At 37.9% G+C, this 20,344-nt stretch overlaps 1 protein-coding gene, 1 long non-coding RNA gene and 1 pseudogene across 3 annotated transcripts; 1 reads left to right on the forward strand and 2 right to left on the reverse strand.

Moving 5' to 3' along the window:
- Positions 1-1,766: 1,766 nt before the first annotated feature.
- Positions 1,767-6,098, reverse strand: LOC148743561 (uncharacterized; annotated as a pseudogene). Its single transcript, XR_015997516.1, has 5 exons — positions 6,069-6,098; positions 5,509-5,949; positions 3,174-3,338; positions 2,992-3,080; positions 1,767-2,881 (listed from the first exon to the last, which is right to left on the reverse strand). The product of XR_015997516.1 is annotated as an uncharacterized LOC148743561 (transcript).
- Positions 6,099-10,144: 4,046 nt separating this feature from the next.
- Positions 10,145-12,492, reverse strand: LOC148743562 (uncharacterized). The gene is made up of 2 exons (XR_015989572.1): positions 10,405-12,492; positions 10,145-10,286 (listed from the first exon to the last, which is right to left on the reverse strand). It is a non-coding gene; the product is annotated as an uncharacterized LOC148743562 (long non-coding RNA).
- A 3,754-nt stretch (positions 12,493-16,246) lies between these two features.
- Positions 16,247-19,429, forward strand: LOC148743563 (GFP-like fluorescent chromoprotein amFP486). The gene is made up of 5 exons (XM_088727627.1): positions 16,247-16,279; positions 16,806-16,903; positions 17,318-17,536; positions 18,235-18,444; positions 19,176-19,429. Exons 1-5 carry the CDS (start codon positions 16,262-16,264, stop codon positions 19,303-19,305), a joined length of 675 nt encoding a protein of 224 aa, XP_088583753.1. The 5' UTR covers positions 16,247-16,261; the 3' UTR covers positions 19,306-19,429.
- The last annotated feature ends 915 nt before the right edge of the window (positions 19,430-20,344 follow it).

The raw sequence follows: 20,344 nt of genomic DNA on the forward strand, positions 1-20,344 counted from the left end.
AGCATTACAGATGAGGAAGATGAAAAACTGGAACAAGTCCTCTTTCTCTTAGATAAATTCTGTGCAAGTGATGAACTTTATCACGAACTTACAATGATGTGTGATGAGCTCCCAAAGTCTTATTTAGTCAAACAAAAGCGAAATGAACTTAACAAGATTTGCACAATTCAACCTGTTCCAGGCCAGTACCCAGATGCCCAGATATCTTTCTCTGAGACACTGATTGAACATGTGAGAGGACTTTTAAAAAATAATCCACATTATGACCTAAATGAACCTGTGAAAGTCAAGATCAGTGGTGTTGGGGCAAAAATGTCCAGGAACACTAATTTCATGATCGTCTCCTTCTGTCTTCTTCAAACTGGTGAAAAGGTGATGTCCTCTAAAGGCAACAGAACCATAGCAATTGTTAATGGCCCAGAAAAGTATGACACCATGGTAAACTCTTTCAGATCAGCCATCAATGAAATCAACACTACTTTGGAAGCTGGCTCAATTGAGGTTGATGGGAAAGAAGTGAAAATTGAAATGTTTCTGGGAGGAGATTATAAGTTTCTTCTCATGGCCATGGGTCTTAGTGGTGCCACATCTACTTATGCTTGTCTTTGGTGCCTTATTCACATGTTGGATAGATGGAACACTTAAAAACCAATCGAGCACTACCTCTCTACAGAAATGAAAAGGACTCTGTCCAATATTAAATCTATGCTACTCCTTCGGAAATTTTCTGTTATAAATCAGCCCCTTTTAAATATTGAACTAGACCATGTCATTTTGGATGAACTCCACCTGATGATGAGAGTAACAGACTGCCTACTTGAAAACTTAATGACTGAAGTCATGGAAAGGGACAGCAATGCTGACCTCAACAAGGGAAGGGGAGAGAAGAAAGGTGTGTACCTAGAGTCCCTTGTCAAGGCTATAAATAATATTGGAATTCCTTTCTCTATCTGGGAAAAGAAGAATGCAGACGGGAAAGGAAGTGGATCTTATGACTGGACAAGTTTAATTGGATCAGATAAAAAAAAAGCTTATGGAATTTCTGCCAGCACAACTGCAACAAAAAGATATCCTCTTCCCTGAAACGAAAGATGTTGTAATTCAGCTGTGGTCTGACTTCAACGATCTCTACAAAATCATAAATGATTACAACACAAATGCTGAACAGTACCTTGAGGTCTCAGAAAGGGGGAAGAAATTCATAGATCTGTTTTGTTCACTTGCTAACAAAAGGATAAAATATGGAAAGGACAGAGTCACACCTTATATGCATTCACTAGCCTACCATGTGCCACTTGTCATCAAAACATCTTCATCAATTAAGCAGTTCACAGGGCAAGGTGTAGAAAAAAATAATGATGATGCAAAAAGAACTTTTTTTCAGAAGTCTAATAAGTGGGATGCTGCTAGAGATGTTCTACTTCTGGAATCCCGACTACTGTCATTGCAAGGCCATGAGAGAGAGAAGTGAAAATATGAAAAGGAACAGGATTGCTACTGGAATGAAGGCATTGTTCAATCAAGAAAAAAGAGGCAACGATCACAAGTAACTTTTGTGGAACCATCTGACCAAGAACCAGGCCCTTCTAGTGCAGCTTTGGATCACAATGAGGAAGATCTCAATAAACTTAGCGTGGCTCAACTCCGTAAGAGGATCAGAACAAAGAACATTCAAGTAAAGGGGCTAGCAAAATTTAAAAAATTTGAGTTAATTGAGGTGCTAAAAAAGACCCAGTGAATCAGTCAGCATAACTTATGCAAAGAACTTAGATTAAACAAGCCATTTGACTGTAATTCAATAGGAATAGAAACAGTTGTAAGATACAGATGTATTCAAGTTATTTTCTGAAAAATTAACAGTGAGCCTTTACCATTACCAATGTAAATGTAGCAGAGAAATTCTGGTTAAAATGGTTTTCAGCTACTTTGATTCTCAATTTCTTTCCATGGTAATGAATAGTGATAATAATAATTATTATTATTATTATCTATGATGATACAAAGAAATCTAGAATTAAACCGCATTAAAACCATTTTAACCCGAATTTCTTCTTGAACATTACTTTCAAATTATTATAGAAATGGCTGTTTCACTTCTGTACATCTCTGGCATAAGTAATTTGTGGAAGCCAGCCAGCAATCTATGAAATTAATTCAGGATAATAGCTGACCCCAGCCCCCTCCACATTAAAAAAACAGGTTTGACGAAATGAGTAAAATAAAATGTACTGAGACATTTTCATACAAGCATAATGAACACTATGTCTATATTAAGTTGACAATATGTTATATCATAATTATATTTAAATTATTTTCATTCCAGACTTGAAAAATTAATTCATCGTTTCATTGCTACAGTTCTGTTTCGTATGTTGCTAGATGTAAAAAAAACTTCATTTAAAAATAGTAATAACAATAATAGTGTTCATTATTGTTTATTTTTACATTGGATTAAATATTAAATCTATCGCATGCCCTCCTATTCACTGTAATAATAACATTTTCAACTGGAGACATGGGTGCCTGTTTAAGTTTACCATTAGAAAAGATGAAGCGTTTCTTGGAAAACTTAAGCACTGATTTTAATTTAAGGGGGAAACTTACAGCAATACCTTGCCCAAGCTCATTCAAATAATAGTACCAATAAGAGGGAAGGCAAAACCTACTAAAATCAGTGATTTCATATACCATTGAAATCCCATCCCCTGACAAGGTTCCACGACCTCTAAATATATATCTGAGGATATCATGATCAACTGGAATTTCTGCTGAGTAGGTGGCTTTCACAGCCTTGCTTTTAAGAATGCCTAATATTGCCTCAGTAAAAACAACAGCAGCCTTCTCTAGTCGTTCAGCGCTGATCTTTGGATAAGGGTAACCCCTGTCAGATATAGTTTAGAGAGAAAACAATTAGAATTATTGTTTCTAAGGCCACTGTAAAAAGTTAATCAATGAATTATTCAATTTAGCCTATTGCAAAATTCATTTGACCTGATTAATTCATTAGACAAGTGGGTAGAAGGCTCCCAAGAGCTTGTCCAAGCCGGCCAATCTTTCCACTTTACTAGTTACTCTTCATCCTACATAAAATTGAAATAAGACAGCTATTTTAGCCCTTGGGGTAAAACAATGAACCCAATAAATTACTACGCTTCATTCGAATTCAGTCGCACCTTTTTATTCGAGGATTTCCGCTTGCTGATAAGCCTCTCCACTTCATATAATTTTGCCCCAGGTTTATATTTCCTTTTGCCTTTTGAAGCTGTTTCAAAGTCCGCAGAAGAAAGGTTATTTAACGCAACATAATTCACACGATCTGTGCCTTGCGACACTTGCAGCTAAATACAGGAATTGCACCGACCTGTGATTGGAAGTTAAAAATAGCATTAGTCACGCTGTTGAGCTCAAGAGACTTGTAGATCACGTAAGCATTTGTGGTCGAAAGTTATGTTAGCATTAAAAATCTTTCCGTTTTTCAAATCAAATAAACACAGACTTTTATATTATCGCTGGAAGAGAAATTCTCGGGTCAAATCTACTTCGGTAAAGGGGTAAATTTATGGCGTGGATTTGCTGCCTACCGTTCCTTATTCATGGTCGAAAATTCACCACTGAAACAGCAATAATATTTGTTTTCGCTTCAGTATCGAGCAGTTTTCGTTCCTTAATTGACTGGCTGGGTAATATGTTCTATTTGCAAACGTTTTGCTCTTGGTGCAATTCCTTTCTGTAACGCAAGTCTTAAATACAGGAATTGCACCGGGCCGATTGGTCGACTTCCAGCGGTGAAAAATGGAAACGCCGAACGCGATAATCTTTCTTCCTTCAGTCCAAAGCCTTTGATCTTCCCTAATGAAGTTCTTTTGCCCACAGCTCCCGTTCTGAACGCGCTTTGGACCCGGTGCTTTTCCTGCCTTTAACGCTTTCAACTATTAAATTCAGGAATTGCACCGGAAAGAATACTTAACTTCGGTGTCGATTACATGATTTAATTAATGAGATACCGCTGTTTAGAAACCTTGCACATTCACTCTAAATATCAAAAGCAGATAAGACTAATACCCCATTCACACCAGAAAACTTGTTTAGTTAAACCAGGTTTAACTGAATAAAAATCAGAAGCAGAGAACTGAAAAACTAAATTTTCCACAAGATTCAAGCAATTGCTAAATTGTATTTTCAATGTACCACATTTCAAGTCAACCAAATATTGATTTGAGCAGCTTCTATGGAGCTGTTTTGTTAAACCATGTTTGACAAAACAGCTTTAAAGCATGTTTAGGCTTTGGTGTGAGTGGGGTATAAGACTGAAATGTCTTTAATTTAATTGTGTTATTAATTTAACATGTGGATGATATTCTCTCATTGTAATTTATTACAAGACTTCAAGGTTATTGAAATTGTGGTATCAGGATGAAAATGTTTAATTTAATTTTCTAAATGCTTCATGTTATACCATCTTACAGGGTTAGTGGAGATAATAGGTGTTGTGGGTTTTAAATTTAATCAAAATTGTTCTCTAAGGAAAGTTTGAACCTATAAACTGGATTCTGGACGGGAGTGGTGGGCAAAAGGTACACACAGAAGAAAGGGTATTGGCACAACGCAAATGCTACACTGATTTATTACCTGTAACATTGTCATGCCATGCAGGCTCCAAAGTAGAACTTAAATAACTCAATAACATGCCAGCATTAAAAATATCTCACTGTGAGTGTATGATTATCTGGAACTAGTAGTTTTTTCAGGGACACTGTATTAATGCAGCTGTGCATGTGATATTGTAGGATCTAGCCTTAGAGTAAATTGAAATTAATCACTTGTAATGATATAAAAATATCAATATATAATTAAGTTTCAAACTTTTAAGGAGTTCTGTCACAGATGGCACATCTTGAAATGTCGAGTCTAAGATTTTCAAGTTTGTCAATTAGAAGCCTTCTCAATCTGCCTCATTCAAACCCATAGTTCAAAGTTCACTAGAAAATACCAAAGATAACTTTATTAATAACTATAAGCCCCTTTAAAATTTAGAGGAATAGATGAACAGAAAACGTTTATTGTGAACTATGATAATTTGTTAATTACTTTGTAATTTCAGTACATTAAAACCTGCCTATTATAAACCTGCTATATTAAATTGCCTCACAGAAAATGTTTTTGATTTGAGGTGACTATTAAATTCAAATGAATTCTTGTGGGTTTAAAGAATACATTTAAGTTTTGACCTCCACACAACATTAACCTAACGTATGCATATATTATGGCACCATGTGTATTATCAAACAGGAACTTCTCAGGCTTTGTTGAACCGTTTACAGAGCAGTTGAGTGATGATGGATCTCCCCTGAATTCATTAAGATAGACACAATATGTGTGGGACTGTGATCCATTTAGGGATTTCATTAGCCATCTAATGGGGTCACAGGAAAGCCACCGGTTTAGGCAAATTGTAGACAGCTCATTGGGGGACATATCATAGGCTGAAATTAATTTGTCATACCTTACTGAGTGTAACAAATCTTTAAATTTCTCAATGGATGATGCAGGAGGCTGGTGTACTGTTCCTGGAATGTCATACGGAGCTGCAAACCATTTAATCTCTTTCTGAACTGCATTCTTAATTGATTTGGCACTGTTAAGCTTGAGCATGGTTTGCAATGAGGGGATATCAAAGCAGCCTTGCACATTTTCAGCATATACAAATCTTCCATTCATAAGCTGATTCTTGCGGGCGATGCCCTCTTTCCACTTCAGAAGTTGGTTTTCTGGAGGGAGAAACTTCAGGGTGAAGGGGTCTGTCACTTGTAATGGTACGGTGTTCTCGGTTAGGCGGGTTCTTGCCACACTCCTTGTTGGAGGAAGCCAACATTCATATGCAGCTCCTCTGCTAAACGACCTAATACTTTCGAGACTAAATCTCTTTGAGTTTTCCTTCAGTAGTTTGACCTAAGTAAACACATTTGTAGTCTATTGTTAATATTGTACTGATAAAGACAATTTTTAACTACCTTTTCGTCTGATCATACTTTGAATTATATAGTGAATGCAAGTCAGTTACGCATTACTTCTGCAAACAGTGTATCCGGCTTCTGCATTATTAAGCAACTAGGAATATTACATTGCTTCATCACCAGAGCCACGTCGATAAAAGGTACAAGAAATCACTACTTAAGACCATGTTGAATCGTGCATTCCGCCTATCGTCCACATGGGAGTCCTTCAAATCTGAATGTGATCATCTAAAGATGATGTTTACAAACCTCAAGTATCCCGACCACCTCATCAATTCCACCATCTCTCACTTTGTCACCTAAGTTAGGTCGGAAAACCCTGGAGTGCAAGCTCAATTATCCGTCAACGAAAATGCTGTTCACCGAGTGGTTTTGCCTTTTAAAGATGAAAAGTCAGCTGACGCAGTGAAAAGGCAATTATCAGATCTAAGCAACAAAATCGATCACACCCTTCATCCCGTGTTCAAGAGTCGCAAAATCTGTGAAGATCTCAGAGTACGTGAGCCTAAACCTCCTATAGTTAGCCAACAATGCGTTGTATATAATTATAAATGTGATCTGTGTGATGCAGAGTACGTCGGGTACACCAGCCGGCATTTACATCAACGTATTAATGAGCACCGTAATTCGGCCATCGGCAAACATCTAAAGAACGACCACGGCCTACAAACCATCGGCGACCTGACCAAGCATTTCAACGTACTTAAAAAGTGCACCGGGAAACTGGACTGTTTAGTTCATGAAATGCTTTTCATAAAGAAGATGAAGCCCTCTTTGAACAAACAATCGGATTCCATACGCGCGAAACTATTTATTTAATAGTTTACATTTATGAACTCAACACGCGCAATTATTTATTTAAATATTTTAAATATTTTAAACTTTTTACGTTTGCCACCTTCGTACGGTATAAATTAACTATTCATTTTTATTCCCTTCTCACTTGAGAATGATGACATGGAGTCATCGAAACGTTGTGTGTTTTTCTCGCTAGTGTTTATTCTTAAATAATGACTTGTTCGCCTTAATTACCTTCGCGCGCACGTGATAACTATATTTACAATTTTGTTGGAAAGTAATACCTAATATGGATAACTCTGCACACTGCAGTATACCCTAACTGGCGCGATGTCCTGATTGAAACCTTTCTTACGGAAAATATTCTCCTTGCATTTTGTTGGATTGCATGTCATGCGATTGCAGCTGGACCAGCTAGGAAACTGATCCACCAAATCAGTGCGACACTGGCCGTTTCCTCAAAAAGGGACGATAATTGTAGAAACATCACCATATTTAAACAAGGCTGGGCGACCTAACAGTCCCATTTCGACCTTGTTTGGCGCGTGTACGTGGTTGTTTTTGGGCCATTTCGTGTCTTGTGTCTCAGGGTATCAATGCCCCACGTTGGGCGCCATATAATAAACCAAGCGTAGACGTAATTCCAACTCGTTTATTGTGTGTCTAATGTGTAGTCGCTTCTTTATATCTAGGTAATATGAGAATCACTAATTTGATCAACCAACTGACACTGTACAAACAAAACGAAATATCTGGTTTCACAGGTAAAGAAATTGTTCTCGCGTGGGGGCGTCTCCATGTTTCCGACAATATTCCCTTGTTTGCACTAGGCGGTTTACTTTCCTAGACCTTAGACATCAATCAAATGAAGCTTTCTTTACCGAAAAGGGTGTTACTCTGGCCAGAGCAGATAACAGTTTTCAGTTCTTATGTCTACTCCAAGTGCGTTATGGAAAACTCTTAACAACATAACATCTCTCAAAGAAAGAACTCCCATCTCTTGCATTGAAGCCGACGGTGTTCAATACTGTAGCAATAAGTCTGTAGTCAAGATTCTCAATCATGCATGACCATCTTTCAACAACAGGAGCTAAACTGGCGCAGAAGCTCTAGTCTTACAGGTCCTACATCTTCTCGACACCTACGGTAAACTCAAGTCTACCCTATGAATTTACTTTCGAGCCAGTTACGGAAGACTTCGTTATTCGTCAGCTGCAACAGCTCAAAACCACTAAGCTATCGGTCTCAATAACATCAGTGCTTTTCTGCTAAAAGATTCACTGACTGTCGGTAATCGGTTAAAATTTTCGATCTTTGTCGGTAGTCGGTAGTATTTTTCGCCCTTTGTCGCTAGTCGGACAAACCCATTCAAACCCTTTTTTTATGTCACCTCCTTCAGTCATAATTCTCTTTGCCAGAATTTCGTCCTCTCTCGTCTGCTTAGATATGTATTGATCTTTCTTTTTAAAGCAATTTCCTATGTAAACTTTCTTTCGAATCAACAAGAAAAAATGGCGTAGAAGACTTTAGGGTAAGACCACACTGAATCTTTCTTTAAGACTCTGACCATAAAGCCACCATGATAGAAAAAGCCACCCTGATGTTTAGATATCTGTACGGGCTTGCTCCAGAGTATCTTGTTAAAAGTTTTAAAAGTGGCGTAAATCTGCATATGACTTCAGGGAATCTGAAAATAAGCTCAATGTTCCATTACCGCGCACTAATTATTACCGAAAAAGCTTTAGTTACAATGGCGCCACATTCTGGAACATTCTACCATGCGATATAAGGAAAACAGAGTCTCTCGGGGTAGTTAAACGTAGGATCAATGACATTCTTTGAGTCTAAAGTTATAGTATGTTGTTTGAATTTTAAATGTCTTAGTTTATGTGATATGTATTTTTAATTTATGGGCTTATTAATCGATCGTGTTTAAGTAAAGAATAAAGATAAAGGGAGAAAGATAAAAAGAAGAAAGACCACCTCCTGTTCAGTCACTTTAATAATAACGACAATTTCTGCAAAGTATTTTCATTGTGGTGCTTTCCAAATCAACAAATACAAAGCTATCAATGTTGCTTTACCCTCCAACCTAGCAACTATTTTTTTACGTAGCATCAAGGCTGCCCTTCGAGGGCCTCATGCTGCTGGTCCCCAAACATAGCGACCAGCAAAGGAAAGACCTGCTCAGCAGTAGTGATGACGTTTGAACGAGAACCACCTTCTGCACAGCTGGTTGGAATTTAAAGAAAAACGTTTTGTAAACACGTGTGCCTGTGAAAAGTTTCCAAAATATCAGGTGAAAGTTCAGAGTGCTCTAAGATTCGCGAATTTTCAATTTTTTCAAAAACTCCCGCGAGTATCTAAAACTCTTTTTGATGTCTAAAATTCCCGAAAAACGTTCGGAATTATGTAGCTAAGCCTATTGGGACCGCATTCTGGCTTTGCATAGTACAATTTCTTCTTAAGATTGAACCCTCTCCTGTTTTAATTGTATTTGAAAGCGGAAACTTTCAATTGGACTGCTCCACCACCAACCTGGACCCCGAACTGACTCAGCTGATACTCGAAGAGTCAATTTTCCAGTGTTAAGTGAAAGCGCACTAAAGTGTCCTTGAAGTGGAACTTCACACTGGTAAATGGTGACTTAATATATCAAAAAATTGGCATTTGGGTGGAACTCGGATTGCATACGTAGGTGTTTGAACACGGATAAATTACTATCGTTTTGATCTCAGTAAAAGTGAAGTGAAGGCTATTTGATTTCACAGGTGAGAATTCGTGCCAGTCAGATAATTTTTATGATTCGTTTTTAAATATTTATTCATTTTGACTAAAGCTGAGCGAACTGCCGTTGTTGATTTCCTACTTCGGTTGAGCTTTGTCTTGACCACCTCATAACTAGGCTAAAAGGGGCTAAAAGGGGCTAACACTCAAACCGTCAGCGTAACGTCTTAAAAATTAGCTATTTCTGCATGGAATATTTAAAATTATTTATCATCAATTTGAAATTGTGCTTAATGTTCTTACTTGCCAGCAACTTCAAATATTCTTCCCTTTCGATACGAATTTTACACAAGGACGTCAAGAAAGAGAAATTGGATCAAATCAGTTATTCATTATTTTATTCATCCATTCATTTGTTCGTTATTTCGTTTGTTCACTAAATCAATAATTTATTCATCCAGCCTTCCATTCTTCCGTTCGTTCATTCAGTTCTTTCATTCAGTTCTTTATTCCTACAGTTACTCGCTCAGTCATTCACTTCATTCATTCATTCATTCACTTCATTCATTCACTTCATTCGCATACTCATTCATTCATACAGTTACATAATTATTTCTTGCTTCATTTATTCCACCCTTGTTTTCTTCTCTGCTGGTTCAATAATTTCTTGTTGATGCTCTGGTTCTCTCTTCCTTTTATTCTTGTTCTTTTTCTTCTTTTCCTTGTTCATACGTTTCCTTGGAAGACCTATTTTAAAGAACAACAACACGAATTAAGCCAAGAGGGAGTACTCAAGAGGGGGAGTATTTTGCTATGAAGTCTGAGAATCTAGTTTACAGCGCTAGTATGAGGGACAAGATGTTACCTTCGTCTCCTTCATCCTCCACTGTTTTTTTCTAGTGCATCGTACGTGGATGCTGGGGCTGGACCGAACTTCACCTACAATAAAACCTTGTGGAAGTATGACAGCAGCAAAAACACACCAAAGTGCTTTTACTCCTTGTCATACTCCCACGGTATACATAGCAGGCTTAGAGTAAATTGGTTTTATTTAAATTGATCTTGATTAATTAAACATGTTTAGTAAATTAACATTTATGAATCTTTAGATTAACACCAACCAACTCGTTTTAGCCAGTCCAGTCCAACCAGTCCATTCCAAATGTGATCCGCTGTGGAGATCACTGTCATTCTCGTGGTGTTTTTCATCACGTGTATACCTCAGTATATCACTTTACATCTACTGTTCTTCTACGAATCGTGCAAAGACTCTAAAACTTTCTACATGATTGACCTGGCATTGTCTCGCTTTTTGTATATTAATTCTGCCGTAAATCCCTTTGTTTACGCCTGGAGGGTTCCTAAATATCGCCGAGCATTTAGTGACTGCTGGCAGATGTGCATTGGTAGGCACGTTGCTGACGGACCGAGCTCATATATTCCACGTTTCGCTCCACAAGAAGACAAACTGGGATAAATGGCGTTAGTCCAAATATTGGACGGAATAAGCCCCGCGGTTTAAGCGACCCATCTGAAATGACCAGTCAGTTTTAGAATATAAGCTGAAGAAAAAAAGGATCCCATATGTTGACAAGAAGTCTGTGTCATAAGGATCTCATTGCTGTAGATCAACGAAAGAGTATCCGACAGGAAACTTTAATGCAATTTTCAAGCTCTTCCATTCAGTCCGTTCCATTCCATCCTCAGTCATTAGTAAGCTATCTCTGTAAAATAACGATTCTGTTGTGTTTTTCTTTCTTACAGAACTAACATTTCCCAATATTCTTTAAGTTGTGGCAAATTTATACGATGCTTATATAATTTAAAACTATTTATAGTGGTAGTGGGGCCTTTATGGGGCTTTGAAACGCAATCTCCCGAGACAACAAATGACCCACTTTGATACCTTCCTGATTTTCGTTTGGTTATGCGCTTTCTGGTGCTTCACTTAGAAAAACCAAAACCCCTTCAATTCACCGCCATATGCCTCAGCACGGAAGATTCCCCGAAAAGAATTTACCAGCTCCCACCCCACGTTATGTAATTACGCAGCATATTATGCAATGTTATGTAACAATCGAAGCTTTAGTTTAAAAAGTCTGCTACGTGTGTGATGTATTGATAGGAATTCATGAAAACTCCCTTAATACTAGTCCCTTTATACCGATGTTTAGATATCACTTTTTAAAGGATTTTGATACACTTCTGTTTTGTAAACAACCTATTTCATAACAATTTTAAATTCGCAGCTGACGGATTTCTGTGAATTGAACCTGTGTAATCCAGTATCATTGTGATGAAATTTTGTGGGCCGAGGCCAGGAACGTGTTCGATAATTGAGTCAGTTTGCTAGACATAACGTCTCGTAGTCACGTTCGACGCACTAAAAACTACTATAAAACGAATACAAGAATTGTAAAAACGTGTAAAATGGTATATAAAACGTCACTTGTAAAAATGTAGCGGAATTCCAAATCGATTTCGATCAATTACGATCCTCATCAGCAGTACTCCGCCATGTTTAAAATACTCATAAATAATTGTTCATATAAGTGACTCTGAAATGTCCACACTTCTTCCAGGCTTCATGTAAGCGGTCATGATGTATCAATCACAGCTCGTGGGATTTGAAAAAAGTTCCATTCTTTCTTGGAGTTCATAAGCGAGTCTTCGTTCACATTATTTATCCTCACTCCTTCAGTTATTTGTCTCAGCATCGCGTCATTGTGATAAACCCCCGTCACATCCATTCGGAACTGCTTTACCTCTCTATTGTGTTTTTCTTTACAGTGTTTCCACAATGCAGATCGTTCTTCCTTATTGTTAAGTGATTTCGTATGCTCTTTCCCTCTGGTATACGCGCTCCTGGCTGTTTCCCCTACGTATATGCTGTTACACTGGATACACTTAATCTCATACGTCACACTTTCTCTATCACACGGTCCTTTTCCACCTGTGCTACACCTGTAGCACAGGTGGAAAAGGACCGTGTGATAGAGAAAGTGTGACGTATGAGATTAAGTGTATCCAGTGTAACAGCATATACGTAGGGGAAACAGCCAGGAGCGCGTATACCAGAGGGAAAGAGCATACGAAATCACTTAACAATAAGGAAGAACGATCTGCATTGTGGAAACACTGTAAAGAAAAACACAATAGAGAGGTAAAGCAGTTCCGAATGGATGTGACGGGGGTTTATCACAATGACGCGATGCTGAGACAAATAACTGAAGGAGTGAGGATAAATAATGTGAACGAAGACTCGCTTATGAACTCCAAGAAAGAATGGAACTTTTTTCAAATCCCACGAGCTGTGATTGATACATCATGACCGCTTACATGAAGCCTGGAAGAAGTGTGGACATTTCAGAGTCACTTATATGAACAATTATTTATGAGTATTTTAAACATGGCGGAGTACTGCTGATGAGGATCGTAATTGATCGAAATCGATTTGGAATTCCGCTACATTTTTACAAGTGACGTTTTATATACCATTTTACACGTTTTTACAATTCTTGTATTCGTTTTATAGTAGTTTTTAGTGCGTCGAACGTGACTACGAGACGTTATGTCTAGCAAACTGACTCAATCCAGTATCAAATAAACACTTTATTCATCTCCCGTCTGGGCCCCGCACGATATAATTGATATTGTGCAGTCATGTTAAGTATATTTTGGTCTCTCCGTCTGGAATTCGTGCTATTTTGTTTTCGCGATCTTTAATCAGGGCTCTTGTGAATACTTCAGAAATTTCCAAGGGTTGTGGGAACAGGGCTATGAAATGCAATGTCTTGCGGCTACAAATGACTCACTTTCATCCCTTTCTGATTTTGTTTGGTCTTGTGTCCTGTGGCACTCGACGTAAAGGAACTAAAACCACTAAAATGCGTCGGTTTATCCCTCAGGACCTTTATGGGGCTATGAAATGTAATGTCTCGTGAGGTTTTGATTCCTGAAAGAGAGATTACGTCTCGGCGGACAGAAAACGAGATGTCGTGGAATATAACTTCGAAGTATTGCTTAGGCTTAAAATGGTAAAAAGAGGGATTATGACAAAGCGTGCTTGCCCTATCTAAGTCCTATTGAGCCGCTATGAATAAAATCTTTATTTACGCACGCTTGTACTTAAACAAGTTAACGTGGGCTTTTCTTTTTTACCTGGCTGCAGAGATGCTGTCCTGTTAAGCTGCAGTGCAGTTTTCCTTCCCTTTGAAATATGGAAGAAACCAGCGAACGACTGCCCAATTTTTCTATCTGCATTGACATTTTAGGTCCTGACCCAACAAGCAGCAAAAACAAAGCCAAAAAAACTCAGCAAGCGCAGCGTGAACACTCTTTTGAACAATCAAGTCCCTTGACAACTTCGTCTCCGGGTCTTTTATTTTTAAAATTTTTATAGTGACACATAAGTTCAGTTAGCTTTGATTTTCTCTATTTCTCCCGTTATTTTTGAGCTTTCCATTCACAGTTATCGGTTAACTGGATCAAATTCTCTCGCTGAAACCCAAGTCTAAAATGTGGCGTGTTTTTGACCAGCCAATAGGGACGTTGTTTACTTTTTTGTGCATTGTGAAAATTTTGCACTCTATCACGATAAAAATCTTCTTCGCGCAGATCCTTGCTGTTTTGAAAGAATTTGTTCATGCTTTTAGCTGTGCGTATATCGAGTTATAGATGAACGCGGAAAGTTTGGACAGCCCTCAAAAAGCTAGCTTGGCCTAAAAAAAAAAACTACTGTGGGCTGCGCCTCAAGCTATCCTTACACATTTTGCCTACTCTCCAAACTATAATATATAACAGTGTCTAATTGTAAGGTCTTACCAAAACGCCGTAGTAACCTTAGAGATCCAGGTAGTTTCCACCAGTGTAACTCGACATCGTGATATGATCGTAAGCGAAAAAACTGGAGCCTCAATTTCCTTTGTAACTATGAAGTGTAGTTGGTAAAGCGATGATTGCAAAAATAGGCGGCAAAATCTCAAAATCTCAAAATCTCAAAATCACTTTCCAATTTCAATTATCGCACTACCGTTAATGAAATTGTTCTTTCCATCAGCAATCGGTTCGTTTTTCTTTACGGTATGAACCTTACTGAAATGGGTGAAATAAAATTAATCTTCTTCACTATTGAACCTCAAAAATTAAATTCGTATTTCTCCCAGGTAGCTGCTATATTCTTTTTAAGGGGAAGTAGACAAGAGCTAAATAGAGAGTCTATTCCATACTGGATTATACTGGTACAATTAACGGCAATCCGTCACCTACGAATTTGAAATCGTGTATAAAACAGAAGTGTATTTGACTCATAAGACCAAAACTCCTTTTAAAAAGGACATCTTAGCATCGGTACACAGAAACTGGTATTTTACGATACGATAAGACGGTGTTTATAAATTTTTATCATTTCATCATACACGTAGCAGACTTTCTAAACTGAAGCCTCGATAGTTGCATAACATTTCTCAATATGCTGCGTCGTTACATAATTTCGTGGGGTGAGAGATTACAGCGTTCAATTTATAGAAAAATCCCTCCCTTACGAATTTTATTAGACAGGAGAGCATTTTAATTATACCGACAAAAATCCTTTGAAAAGTGGTATCTAAACGTTTGTTTACATGACCTCAGTATTTTTCGATATTAATAGTAAAGTGGTTTTTATACACTGTTATCGATACATCATACATGTAGCTACATCTTTTAAAACTGCAGCGTCGATAGGTACTCACATTTATATTATATGTCGCTTTGTTACGTAATGTGGGTTGAGAGCCGGTAAATTCTTGTAGCACGACATGCATGTAGCAGACTTTTTTAACAAAAGCGTCGATATTTACGTAACATTGCATAATATGCTGAGTAATAACATAACGTGGGGTGCTGAAGCAAGAGTCGTTTTTCTGTACGAGCGATGCATTTCCATCGAATAGGTTTAGGTTGCGCATATTGCACCCAAATTAAGAGACCAAAATAGATTTTATCTGACAGTGCGATACCGATAAGACCTTACGGAGCCCAGACAAGAGATGAAAGAGGAATTGATTCTAAACTGGATTAGAGCTGTACTATTAACGGAAATCTGTCATGCACGAATTTGAGATTGACCTTGAGCTAAGGTGGGTGCAGTGCATTTCCAGTAGTTTTAAGTTGCGCCCAATGTTCGGTACCCAGAAAAGAAATCGATTGCGTTTTTTCTGCTTAAGTGATCACGTTTGTGGTACTATAAATCTGGCGAAAGGTACAGGTTAGACATCAGTGAGCTTCACCTGTTACATATACTGCGTAGTTACGTAACGCGAAAGGTGCAGGTTAGACATCAGTTAGGTTCACATGTTATATACTGCGTAGTGACATAACGTGGGTTGAGACGCGGTAAATTCTTATAGTAGTATTTACAGGTAGCACACTTTTTCAACTAAAGCGTCGATAGTTGCATAACATTGCATAATATGCTGCGTAGTTACATAACGTGGGTTGAGAGCCGGTAAATCCTTGTAGCAGGATCTACAAGTAGCACACTTTTTCAACTAAAGCGTCGATAGTTACGTAACATTGCATTTTATGCGGCGTAGTTACATAATATGAGGCGGGATATTGCTATAAATTTGGCGAAAGGTGGTAGTCAGACATCAGTCAGCTTCTGACCTGCTAGACAGACCCGCCGAATCGAAGCACCACTTGTTGGAAACGTTTGAGCCTCAGGAAAGGTAGATCTCAAGATGTCTCATTCAAAGCAAGTAAGTAAATTGCAACTCAGTCATTATTACCTTTTCTTTTTTCAATTCAATGAAGTGTTCAAACCTTTCTGTCACACCACACCATGTGATTCCAAAACAACTTGTGAACTATTTCAAGCTTAACTTGCTAAAATATTGAAACGTCAATTAAATCTCAGCTCCAAAGCAAAAGGTTCGGAAATATCGAAACGGATTGTCACCCGTGTTCGGTGTCATAACGGTCAATTTGGTCCGTTGACTGTTTGGTTTAATGCATGATAATGTTATACCTAATAAACTTGCGGCAAAGATAATCACATCCTCGGAGAGTTCTGTGTTATAGGCAGTTTCGATTCGATAAAGTTTTACACATTTTTTCTCAGTCTATAGCCAGTTTATCGCCGATACCATAAAGGTGACAAATGTGCCATGTTATGTAACTTTGAAAACATCATGTAAAGTTTTCTGTCGTAAAGCTTGAAACAGAGGAATGTTGAGCTTCACCTCCAAAACAGTTATTTGTTGTTTTTTTCTTTCCAATATTAAGGCCTTAGCCGATACCATGAAGATGACCTGGCTTATGGAAGGAAGCATAAATGGTCATGCATTTACCATCGAGGGAGAAGGCACTGGAAAACCTTACGAGTAAGTTTATGCGAGATAACGACCTGCATATAAATTCTCCTTTTGAGTAAATTCAGTGCTAGTCAGATAATCGGGGAAGACCTGCTAACTTTTTTGTTACCAACGCAAACTTGAAAAATAAACCACATCTTGCAGACTTCGAATGGATGAGAATTTGATTATGTCAACTATGTTTCTTGTGCCCATTTGTGACATCTGGTTGCCTCAAAAAGGAAGATACATCAGGGCACTGTGACTTAATTTAGTTTTCTTCATAGTCAATTCCTACACTTAAAATTAACAATGTTCTTTAATCAGAAGTCATTGTAAAGAAATCGCTCGTGATGAAATTAAACAAATAAATCAAGTGTAGTTGCGGCGATTTCGCTTTTAAAGTAATACCATGACAAAAACCCTCCCATCTGAATATTTCAGAGGCAAGCAAGCAGGAACATTCCGTGTTACAAAGGGCGGACCCCTTCCATTTGCCTTTGACTTAGTGGCACCGACCTTGAAGTATGGATTCAAGTGTTTTATGAAGTACCCTGCTGATATACCTGACTATTTCAAGCTGGCATTTCCCGAAGGTCTAAAATACGACAGAAAAATAACATTTGAAGATGGAGGATGTGCCACGGCCACTGTGGAAATGAGGTGAGCATTTCCTTATCAACTAACTGGTTATCAGCTTTCTAACTGGCAGACTACACAGAAGTCTTTGATAAAAAAGGGAACGTTTCTCATCTGCTTGTATTGATTTCGCTGTCGGGCTCTACGCATTTTATTTTTATTAATGATGAAAGAACGAAAGCATCGGAGAAAGATCCTCCTCCAAATAATCATTAACTGTTCTACAATTAATATCAATAATTTATAAAGCGCCACAAAACTCTTAAGATATCTTCGATTTTATGGAGTCTTTGATATTTTTACCAGTCACTTCAACTTTCTCACATATTTTGCATCATTGCACAAAGATTTGATCGCGACGCGAGAAAGTGAACATTTATGACTGATTTTCATGTTTCTAAATTACATCACCGAAGATGAAACCAAAACTGCAGTAAATTGCGTAAACAGGTAAATTATTTTGTTTCCTTAAAGGAATAAGGCAAACCTTAGTTTTCAAAAGTAAACCTTAATTTTTCAGCTTGGAGATTTGGCATTCCGTGTTTATTCGCTTATCCTTGATTATGTTCGTTTCTTTAAGCCCTACTCTTGTTTACTCTTTTTGCTTCAGTCTCATTCCTTTTTCAACCTTTCTTCCACGTTAAAAGAACTAAAGATTTTTCAGCCGCAGTTGTTCGTTATGTAGTACCTATTCTGTGTTCAAATACTTTCTACTTGGACAGCCTCAAAGGCAACACCCTTATGCACAAGACCAATTTTCAAGGAGGCAACTTTCCCATTGACGGTCCCGTCATGCAGAAAAGGACTCTTGGCTGGGAACCAACCTCAGAGAAAATGACTCCTTGTGATGGAATCATCAAGGGAGACACTATCATGTACCTGATGGTTGAAGGAGGCAAAACTCTGAAATGCCGATATGAAAACAATTACAGGTAATTATACGGGTACATAGATTAACATGTATCTAACTCATTCTTCGTGGACTTTCCTGAGCCCCTTAAAAAGTATTTTTTTTTAACTACGTTATAATGAGAATTGGAAAAGTTATCAAACGTGACAATAAATTTTCTCTGCATCTCCATATGGAAGAATGTAGCTGCTAGCTGTGAGAAATACGAATTTAATTCTTGAGGCTCAATGGTCAAGAAGATTATTTTTATTTCGCCTGTTTCAGTAAGGTCCATACTGCAAAGACAAACGGACATTACTTTTGGAAAGAAGAATTCCATTAACGGTAGTGCGATAATTGAAATTGGAAAATGATTGTCTTGTGGTAATAGCACAAATTATAAGCAGAAGCAGTTTTGCTGAACGGTTTAAGTCACCGTGGAGATTTTGCCATCTAATTTTGCAATCACTGCTTTAGCAACTACACTTCATAGTTACATAGGAAACTGAGGCTCTAGTTTGTTCGCTTACGATTCCATTACGATGTTAACTTACACTGACTGGATCTCCGAGGTTACTAAGGCTTTTAAGACCTTGGAATTAGACGATAAATCAGTTTCTTTTACTTTTATTGTTAACTTACACTATCTGGATCTCCGAGGTTACTAAGGCTTTTAAGACCTTGGAATTAGACGATAAATCAGTTTCTTTTACTTTTATACCTCATATTTTAGGACGGAACGTCATGAGTTATCCTTGATCTTTTACTCTTCAGGGCCAACAAGCCAGTTCAGATGCCACCGAGCCATTTTGTGGATCTTCGTCTTACCAGAACCAACCTTGATAGGGAAGGACTGGCGTTTAAACTTGAAGAACATGCTGTGGCAAGAGTCCTCGAGGTTTGAACGTTGCAAGGAGTCAAAACCGATGTGGACAAAAAAACCACATGGCTTGTGTCTAATTACATGTATTTTGACAAGTAATTCATTGGAATATTCACAGATTATTGAATAAAATCTGGGTAAACAATGTGTCTTTCCTTGTGTTGAGTTACACAAACGAAATAACTGGGTCAATCATGGAATAAGAGTTACTAGTTTCTTTGCTGATTACATATTTGAAGTATCATCATGGTCTCAAATAGGCTAAATGTCCGGCTATCGCAAAAATTATTACAGAATTTCCACCAACAGGTTCTCTCAATCTTCTGTAATCCTGCGGATCAATTCGTTTAGCCCATAGGTTTTGAAATTTTTTCTCACTGTTAACTTCTTAGTTGCTCATGATACATGGGTAGGAAATTTTATAAAAAGAACTTTCTTGGTGGTAAAAATATGCATGATTTGAATTTGCAACCTGTTAGCAAACTACATGCCCAGGTTCTTGTGGGACAGATCACCGAAAAAAACGGCTTTTCTACGGCAGAAACCTGCCCTTGCTAAACTGAAATAGATCAAGAGTTCTTGGTATCACAACTGTAGGCTCAAAACAGCCTTGTTTTTACTTTTCGGGTACAGATAGACCTACACCTGTCAAACCACTGAATAGTAACATTGCAAACAGTATCGAGCAGTGTTTAGAACCAAAGACACTGAATACGAAGCCCTGCCACCTCCCATTTAACTTTTAACAGCAATCAAGTAGCTTTGTTACAGAGATGACATGTCCAGAAGACTTCCAAAGACAATTTCATTATGGATTCAGAGGGATTCCTCATCCTCAATACTAAAAATTTATTACTACAAGCCTCTTCGATGACATGGCAGGATATTATGCAAGTGTATTCTCAAGCAACTCAACGTCCTTTTGGATATATCACCCTGGATTTACACCCAGCTAGTGATGATACCAGACGATTATTCACTCATCTTTTAAGACACGAAGCAGGATGTATGCGGATTTATACTGAAAGATCAGATAATGAACCTAGCATTGATCTGCTTA

The sequence above is a fragment of the Stylophora pistillata genome, chromosome 1 (assembly GCF_964205215.1).
Source record: "Stylophora pistillata chromosome 1, jaStyPist1.2, whole genome shotgun sequence".
NCBI classification, from domain to species: Eukaryota; Metazoa; Cnidaria; class Anthozoa; order Scleractinia; family Pocilloporidae; genus Stylophora; species Stylophora pistillata.

What these genes read in the sequence shown, in the direction of transcription:
- LOC148743563 (XM_088727627.1), top strand. An exon ending in ACGGCCACTGTGGAAATGAG is followed by an intron (nt 17,537 to 18,234) that starts GTGAGCATTTCC and finishes CTACTTGGACAG; the next exon opens with CCTCAAAGGCAACACCCTTA. An exon ending in CGATATGAAAACAATTACAG is followed by an intron (nt 18,445 to 19,175) that starts GTAATTATACGG and finishes TTTACTCTTCAG; the next exon opens with GGCCAACAAGCCAGTTCAGA.